Source organism: Penaeus japonicus, unplaced genomic scaffold, assembly GCF_977035675.1.
Source record: "Penaeus japonicus unplaced genomic scaffold, GWHDUDI00000001_assembly GWHDUDI00000001, whole genome shotgun sequence".
NCBI classification, from domain to species: Eukaryota; Metazoa; Arthropoda; class Malacostraca; order Decapoda; family Penaeidae; genus Penaeus; species Penaeus japonicus.
The window spans coordinates 13502786-13512785 of record NW_028234403.1 but is presented as its reverse complement, the minus strand read 5'-3'; the positions used below and the strand labels follow the sequence as shown (position 1 = coordinate 13512785).

Sequence of the window (10000 nt, the reverse complement as noted above, 5' to 3'; positions counted from 1 at the left end):
ATCATCATCATCATCTTCATCAACACCACCAGCAGTTATCATCCCAATAAATAAGCAATATTCACCATCCCTTTCTCTTTCTCACATGATGTGTGTCTGTAATTGAATTATGTACGATATAGACATAATACCTTAAGAAAGTATGCATGTGAACTTTTATTTAATATACATGATCTGTATAAACCTTTTGGCATGGATGGTTGTAAATCTGTTGCATAAGTATTCCATATGCAATGGAACAATAATCTTGCCTTTGCAAGTAAGATCAATGGCACATTTTTTATATTAAATGCAACTAAGAGTTTCAGTTCTTGGATCACAATATTTGTTTGACTGATGAGGATTTTTATTTTTGAGAGATGGTGGAATTCAAAGAAGATTGATTATAATTTTACTTGTCAGCTTCTATATACTGAAAAATAAACACTCTTTAGATCTTGCCTAGATAATGTACTTCCAAATACAAGAGGAAAAAGTAATCTATAGAAGTGGGGACAGCAATGAAAATTCACTGACTGAAAAGGCTTGTAAATGTGAAAGGCATGTATGAGAGTAATGTGATATCAAATACTTGATGTATTTTAAATGAAAAACACATTGTTCCATAGTTACTTGCATTTGTAAGTTCTATTTTCTACAGAACAGGAGGTCTTCCAGGATTCCCCTACTATTTGGGCCTTTTAGGAACCTTGGGCTGGATCCAAGAAAGTCTGCTGCAAATCAGCCTTAGGGCAATAGGCAACTGTGTAGTAGTTGTGACTCCCACTGCAACCTGATTGACAAAGTAGTTTTAACTGCGAGTTTAAAATCTGCTAATGAGAAGCACTCTCTCAAAACGTGTCTGCCAATCACTGCCTAATGATATTATAACACAGTCTTGTGCAGTTTCTTTGAATCCTAAGTCCTCCTCACCTCTTACCCAAAGAAATAAACAAGCTAATTTTTGCCTTTGCTTTAACAACAGAGTTGTTGAAATTAGTTCATTAATGGCATGAATTGCTGGAATAAAAGATTCCAGCAGAACTTACTCTGATCACCAAACTGTACTTTAATTAAAGGAAATAGTTTTATCTTTCTATTTTAGGAGAGGATTAAGGCAACAGGGATAACCCTTAAAAAAAGTGATGAAATTTTAAATCACAATTATCACAACATTGCTATCATTTAATGATCTTATGTTTGCCCCAACCTCCACACCAATAGGACTATTGGCAAATGCCAATAGTCCTATACTTTTGCTAAGTTTGGCAAAATGTTTTTTTTTTTTTTTTTTTCAAACTGCATCTTGGATTAGACTTAAATTTTACAATTTTATATTGTTTTTTGATAAATCTGGGGAGAGAGTAGCTTTTATTAACGTAATTTATGAGTTTTTCATTCCAGCTTGAGGAATTTGCGACATGAATGAGCATTCATGGGAGTTGTGCTATATCTGATGTTTCAGGTTATTTCTTGGATTAGTCATACCAGGTTGTTCGCAATTTTGCTTCATTTGCGACCAAAACAAGTTGTGATATAGCAAAGCGTTTCTTGTGCATAGCATCTGCAGGAGACATTCTTGATCTATTGAAGATGCTGATGTTAATAAGTGTTGATAATGATAGTGTTGTAATTTCCGTTTTCCATTTTACTAGGTGTGATTTTGAACAAGTTATATAGGAAGTTTCTTTTGCACATTTTGTGGTGTGGATCAGTCCAAAATGATTCCTTATCCTCTCTTTTTTTTTTTCTTTCTTTTTTTTCACTCATTCATAAATGGGAGAAGGGAGAGAAGAAACCCCATGTATGGTTGACGGACATGGCTGCATGCTTCTGGAGGAGTATGTACTGATGTAGGGGTGTTCCAGGTTTAAATTTTTGTGCTTTTACAATTTCAGTAATTATATGGACTATAGTTTGTTTGAAAAAAATAACCAAATCTCATCCAGAAATTGGTATTTTATAAAGAAAATAGAACTTGACCTGTGCTTTATTTTCATATTCTTTGAGACTAAATTTAAACCTAATCCAGCAATCCCGAAATCAACAATTTTTTGTGGCAGGGTAAGGAATAGGTTATAGTTTTGTGTCTGTGTTAATTGAAGATGTCCAAGAGATATGGATATATATATATATATATATATATATATATATATATATATATATATATATATATATATATATATATATATATATATATATATATATATGTGTGTGTGTGTGTGTGTGTGTGTGTGAGTCTGTCTGTGTCTGAATGTGTGTCTGTGCTTGCCTTCGTGCGTGCGTGCGTGCATGCGTGTGTGTGCGTGTGCGTGTGCGTGTGTGTGCGTGTGCGTGTGTGTGCGTGTGTGTGTGTGTGTGTGTGTGTGTGCGTGTGTGTGTGTGTGTGTGTGTGTGTGTGTGTGTGTGTGTGTGTGTGTGTGTGTGTGTGTGTGTGTGTGTGTGCATTTGAAAGGTGTATTTGTAATCAATCATACCTCAAGAGACAATAATTTTATTTCTAAACTATGTGTTGGTAGATTTTTTGCCAAAAATTTAAGATGCAAAATGAATTATATTTTGTAGTACAGAGTTTTGGTTGGTTGTTGTGATCATAAAGTAAGGTCTGGCAATAAGGAAAAGAATTATTTTTTCCTGGCAGCATCATTATTTTGAGAAATAGTTTAATCCTTAGATTATGTTATATCTTATTTAAAAGTTTTCAGAATTACAGAATTAAGATATCCAGTGATGTGTGTCATGTTAAAGAGAGATGATAAGACTCTTGATCAATCATTCATATAATTCAACATTAATAGATATTTTCATGTCTGAGTGTGACAGCATGCTTTGAAAGTGTTGAAGTATTTGCAGGTATTGAAGGATGGCTGTTAGTCAAGTTATTTCATTGATATTTACATTGTATACTGTCTCGTGTAGAGGGAGTTAGTTTAAAACCAGAGGCTGTACTTATTGTCAAACATGCATCTGCAAAGAAGTAAAGACAAAATATTTTCACTGCTGCAGGTACATTTTATTTACTCTGACTGAATTCCAAATCAAATTTTTTACCAGTTCCTTATTGAGAGGTAAAGGAGCCAAAGGCTTGATTATTGTCTGTTTACTTCTAGGATTCGGTCGAGGACACAGTCCATAGAGTGAGAGGATCAGTATGTACTGAGGGAGGTATGCCAAGAGGTTCGTACCCTCTGAATCACTATGGGATGGATGTGCCTCATCTGGGCAACAGTCTGATGGAGGCGGAAGGGCGTCAAGCCAAACAGTGGAGGTGTTTGTTCCCAGAATGTGGGTATGTTACCGACAGGGAATCCTGGCTCAGACAGCATTTTCGCAAACACACTGGTGAGAAACCCTTCTCCTGTCCATATTGCTCATTCAGGTCTGCTCAGAAGGGTAACCTTAATGTTCATATAAAGAGAGTTCATGGTTCTGACCAATTCAATGCTGATGGATCTGCCATTAAAACAGATTTCCTTAACATTTCATGAAGGAAGAGTGCATTCTGTGTATCCTCCCTAGTGCTATAGATGGGCCAAAGGTATGACTTGATGTTAACATACTGTTACAGTGGTGAGGACCCTAAATGAATGCATGTTCAGCAGCAGTGTTACTGCTGAGAGTTTTACAAATGAAGTCTATACTGTTCAGCTTAGCTTGTGCTTTATACAGTTGGTATAGATTTTTTAACCTCTCAAGAAAAAACTGTAAATATTAAGTACATAGATGAGTATGCAATAGTTGTATAGATTGCTGCATTCAAGGCTCCTTGTCTTGAAATTTACAAATATGTATCACATGTCACTGAACCAGCAGAACAAGCTCTTACAGGGTTATTTAGAACCCCCCACAAATAATTTTAGGAAACTCCAAAGTAACCACCTCCTTTTTACTCCTTCATGTAATATAACATACTTTAATGCATGTGATAGATAACTTCTGGTGAATTAATATATCAAGTAGATAATTTTGCTAATGCTATTTATGCTGAATTTAATTTATTTATCTTTGTGAAAGTAAGTAGGGCCAATTTCCACTATGAGGAGAATTTGATATGTGGTGCCATGTTCGATTTAAGTTTTTCAAGAAATGTGAAGACTTGACTCAGGGATTATTCCTATATTTCTGGTGGAGCAGAAGGACGGGTTGGGCCATTTTATATGGATTTTATTTCTAGTCTCTTGACATGAAGTACATTGGAATGTCATAAAAGTACTCCAGTCATATAAAGTTTAGATTTTATACTAGGGAATGCACTTGATGTGGCAATGATTCTTAATTACCTGCAGTGAAAAAGTGTGAATTTTATACAGTGGATATGAAAATGCTTTTTAATATATTTCAATATATAAGGCCACAGTGAAAGATTACTTCAGGTTTTGTTAGATTATGATGCAAGAGAACACATGCACGTGCTTTTCACATATCTGAATGAAAACATTGAATATTTTTAGGTATAGTTGTTGTGTATGGTAAGTGATTATAATTGCTGTCCCCCCAAAAAAGAATTTGCAGAAACAGTATAAGAAGAAATGACTTTGTAAGTTTATGAAGATGTATAGGTGATGTATATTACAATATCATGCATTATGGGTGTGAAAAGAATGTTGAATTATATATATAAATTGATGGGAAAATATTAACAAATACATTAATATTACAAGTTGTTTTACAAATGTTCATCACCAACTTTGCTGATATGCATTTTACTGAAAACAAATTGTACCTAATTTTATTAGCTATATGTAAATAGCATTTTCATTTTATGTGCAATACCTATTAGAATAATTATTTTTCTTCTTCTTCACTGGAAGAATTTTCCTCATAGATATAAATTAAGTATACAGACAAAGTGCCAAATAAGAAAGCAAAGGAAATGTTCTCGAAATAATTTAATCTAAATGAATACAAGATAATATTCCAGAATGAAAGGCTTTAAAAGGAGATGAAGTACAGCACAGATTTTCTTATGATTCTCTTGAAGTTCTTTAATTTCTTTTTTCCAAATACTGTATTATTGTAAAAGTCATGAAAACAGCTATCATCCATTGTCATACTCAGTCACTGTAGTCATTTATATATTGTAGATTAAAGATTTGCAAGAATGTTTGAAAATATAAATCCAGTAGAAACCAATATTCACATCTACATATGTATTTGCTTTCCCATAGCAAACTATTATTTATTATAAAAGAAAAACATTTTATTTGTACAAATATTTTATAGGTGAAAATATACTCTGTATATAAATATACAGTCACATGATTATAGGCTGTGTTTTATTTACCTTAATTTTTTTTCATAGAATCCGTAAACATTCTGAAGGTTCATGTTAATAAAGAGTATTGTATTGTTGGCATGCTTTTTTCATGGGAGTGTACATGTGTGAGTGTATCCATGTCTGTGGCTGTGTGTAGTGTGTGTCTTGTGTATGTGGTTATGTGTTTACAATTTTGTGTGTATTATTAAGTTAATTTATTTCCCCTGAAAATATGACAACAAATCATGGTGTAGCATCTTTATGTGTCTGCCTTTTATTTCACGTTAAACTTTTGTGTTTTTTTATTTTCCTTTCGTAAGGAATTTGAAATGAAATTTGAAGTTTTCTTGATCAAAATAAGATGATTATTTGCATAGACACACACACACACACACACACACACACACACACACACACACACACACACACACACACACACACACACACACACACACACACACACACACACACACACACACACACACACACACACACACACACACACACACACACACACACACAATCATATCTAATCATACCCATTCAGAAAAAAAGTACATTCATCAAATTTAACTTTTCTTTTTAATACCTAATTGCCAGATATGAAATGTTGATGAGTACCAATTATTATTTTACAACTCCAGGCACATCAACAACATTTAATAGTTGTAAAGTTTGCAGTATATGTTTACAGGCAATATTTATCATATAAACCAATTCGTGGGTACAAAAGCAATGGGTATCTTGATACTCAGTGGAAAACAAACATGTGTTTAGCAGAAAGAAACAGGGTTTGTAAATTTCCTTACACTGATAGCAAGAAATTGAATAAATGAATAAATAAAAGATAAAACAAATTTAAGATAATTACCCGTATTGAGGGGACCGTCTGGTGTTTATCAATCGGATATTGATTTTGGAGGCAATGAGTTAAATGTATCTTATGACTTTATGTCCCCCCCCCTGTGGATTTTATCTTTATTTATCTATTTATTATTATTATTTATTTTTTTTTTTTCAATTATTTACCTGTTTTATTTTTTATTTCTTTTTTTTTAACACATGAAACATACCCCTATAATTTGACATTTCAAGGTTCTTTTGAAAAAGTGGTTATCACTTTTTACTCACAGAAATATAAGGAAAGTCACAGAGGCAGAGGAATTGTAAGGAAAATGGTAACTTCCTTTTTCCAAAAATGTCAATTTAATTTAATTGTCATACTTAGTAAGTTTTTAGCTTTTGCTGCATACTATGAAGTCACTATTGTAAAATCTAGGACACTCAGCTCCAACTGAATATAATAAACAGGTTTTGCTAATTTTAGTCTACACTCGATTCATATACAATTATAGGTTCAATGCATCATTTGTAAACTGGCATATTATTATTAGTAGTATTTTTACCATTGTTTTACCTTATTCACATTTCACTATTATACCAAAAGAATAGTACATTTTCAAAAAATTAAAGATATTTTTATTTCATTTTATTCCAATGAATTTCTACCATTTTCTCAGAAAAAATTTATCTTTTCGACAGTTTTTTGTCATTTAGGCTACATGAAGGATGATCAGTACATTAGCATATGTATATTTAATCAACAATGCAGAAAGAAGCAGAAAATCTAAGCTTAGTGGTCATTTTCTATGGCTGTTAACCCATTGGTCACAGTATTAAAAAAAGGTCTGTGCAGTAGGATGGTTGTTTTACATGTCTGGCATGGTGCCATCCGCGTCTATGACTGACTCTGCCCTTGCAGCAAATCATGCCATCTGCTGCTAATAGGTTAAGAGTCAAATTTGATATAATGCTTTCTGTTTCTAACTGTAGTAAATTGATGTATTTTTTCAATGAAAGTAATATGACTTCATTAGGAATGAGAAATGAGATTGTATGGATTTGACAGAGCCTTTTTTTCCTTTGCTTGTTGTACAACTGGGATATGTGACTAAAGAGATTCATTTTTTCAGATTTTCAAAATTACCAAAATGTCAAAACTTCTAACAAAAAGATTTGAAATTGATATAGGTAAGGGCTCTGTCTCACCCATGACTGATCTCTCTTCTGTTTACAATTAGAATTAGAAAGCTGCATCAATAAAAAGGCAACCAAATTTTCTAAGAGCACATTATTTTTTGTTGTTTTTTAATCATATTTCCTAGTTAGTAGGCCAAATTAGAAAAATAGGAAAATCAAGATTTGAGAACTCCAGTGGCCAAGAATAAGAGGGTAGAATCACAATTTTCAACCTCTGCCCAACATACTAAAATATGACCCCTTAATATTTGAGATATCAAGGTTTACAATAGTCTGCATCTTATTCTAAAGAGAAACAAAGCAAACTTATTGCGACAAATAATGCACAGGCCTAAGTCTGTATTTTCTATGTATTTATTCAGTATTCCATGAACTAAAAATCTTGAAATTAAAATAAAAGTAGCACTGCACTAAAATATTCACTTTCTTGTAATGTATGTTGGAAATAAAACTTGATATATCTAAGGGTGTAGTCATTCAAATGATTATCATTCACACCTCAGGGCAAAAGAAGTAAAGTTCTTTGCAATTGATATATCATTTGTTTTAGCAAGTTTTCACTTAACTGTACAAGGAGCAAAAAAAAGATATTAAATCTATCTCCATTCATCAATTTTACCATTAGTAGATTGAAATAAAGTAAAATTTAAATTGAACAACGTTACATAACCAACCTGAACATTGTCCCCCAACAGAGCATGGAAGGACGCCCAGCTCGCTTCCCGTGTCCCTACTGTAACAAGGAGTTTGACTTCGCAAGTTCCCTAGAGCGGCATCTTCGAGTACACACTGGCGAAAAGCCTTTTGCTTGCCCGCTCTGCCCCTACCGCACAGCCCAGCGATATAACCTTGAGCGACATAAACGCACCCATGAGAATAAGATGCCTGCACTCCATTCAGTGATTAATTCTTCAAAATGAGTGAAAATGGATATCAGTCAATATATGATTAAAATAAAATAAAAAGAAGAATATCCATACAAAATGCACATATATGCAGTCAGCAAATACATGTATGTATAAATTTCCTCCCTGCATATATATACACAACACTTGCATGCACACACACATACATGCACATATACAAAAATCCACAAGATTAAATTAATAGGTTGGCCATTTTGACACATCACAAGGTGACAGTAAAATTTTAAATTCTAGTTTATATATGCTCTGCATTAGAATAAGATACACAGTATTTCCATCCATTACAAGAAAGCCTTGCTATATCTGACTGAAATAACTTGATGTAATATAAATATGTGTGTACTTTGTGATAGGCAATTTTATTAATGTTCAATGTACAGACTATACAGTATTGAATGTAAAGCATCACTGAATTTGTAGAATAATTATTAATTTTCATTGGAATATGATAGAAGTGTTTTGATATGAACTGAATCACTCTTCAAATAAGCTTGGAATGAGAAATAAGAAATGAAAGTGATTTTTATATAGTCAGGAATGTTCATACTGATATTTTCCCAAGATTGTTTAACTACATAATTAATACAACTGGTACTCTGTTGCGTATCCGGTTGTAGTCATTACTTATTTGATAGTAGGATAAACTTTTTATGATATTGATAATGTGTTTAAGAGTTTAGAGTGAGATTTTCTATTTAATAGTTGTGCAAAAAAAATTCTTTATGTCTGTTTTTTTTTTTTTTTTTTTTGTTCTTTCTCTAAAATCAAGTTATCATTTTTAAACATGTCATGAAAACTTCCTTCTCATTTAGTGTTGACATTAGGCATTCCTTTTAAAATGGACAATAATTTTTAACCTTGTATAGTGAGAATCCAGGTTATATTGATAGAATACCTTAGCAGATTTGATAGTGGCATGTAATACTATGCACCCTTCATTACAGAGTATCTTGTAGCTAGTGTATAAGGAAGAAGATAATGTTTAGTTACTTTTTTTTACTGACCAGAGCTTGCAGTACTTTCAGTACTTCTAATATAAAAATGCATCCTTTGTTAATCCATATGAATATTTTTTAATACTAAATCTATGCTGTATCTTTTGGATGATTTCTTTCCATGAACTATGGAGTTATTTTGTGTCATAGACAATTGCATATTCACATACACTTCTAAATTTGGTGTGAAGACAAGCTGCAACCTTGCAGCATTGCAAATAGGGTCTGTTTCATTAAGGGGTTGAAAAGTTTTGTTTTAATTAGTGAAAGTAATGTCCCTCCCAAATTTAGATAACTTATGATAATTACCTTTGAATAATTCTATGGATAAAACAGTGTATTACATTCTTTAGCGCATTTCCTCTCCTTAGATTATTATTAGAATGCTAATTATGTAAAGGTATATATGGATATTTTATTCAGTTTTGGATTGCAACATAATCTATGAATTAATCATTTTAGGTGATGAGCACATCTTTCTTGTGTATATGTATATATTATATATATATATATATATATATATATATATATATATATATATATATATATATATATACATATATATAATATATATATATACATATGTAAATATATATATATATATATATATAATATATATATATATACATATATACATATGTAAATATATATGTATATATATTATATATATAATATATATATATATATATATATATATATATATATATATATAATATATATATATATATTATATATATATATTATATATATATATATATATATATATATATATATATAATATATATATATATATATATATAATA

At 31.6% G+C, this 10000-nt stretch overlaps 1 protein-coding gene across 4 annotated transcripts in view; it reads left to right on the top strand.

Moving 5' to 3' along the window:
- Nucleotides 1-10000, top strand: part of LOC122254079 (uncharacterized) — a 33230-nt gene that overhangs the window by 9146 nt on the left and 14084 nt on the right. Inside the window, exon 6 of one of the 4 annotated variants that reach the window (XM_043017586.2) lies at nt 7972-8954. The exons of 1 other annotated variant lie outside the window; for it this stretch is intronic. In XM_043017586.2, the coding sequence (XP_042873520.2) occupies nt 7972-8196 (225 nt within the window). In that variant the 3' untranslated portion in view covers nt 8197-8954. Of the gene's footprint in view, nt 441-3089; nt 5242-7971; nt 8955-10000 lie in introns of those variants that run through there. 2 more of the 4 variants (XM_043017575.2, XM_043017567.2) reach the window with 2 other exon arrangements.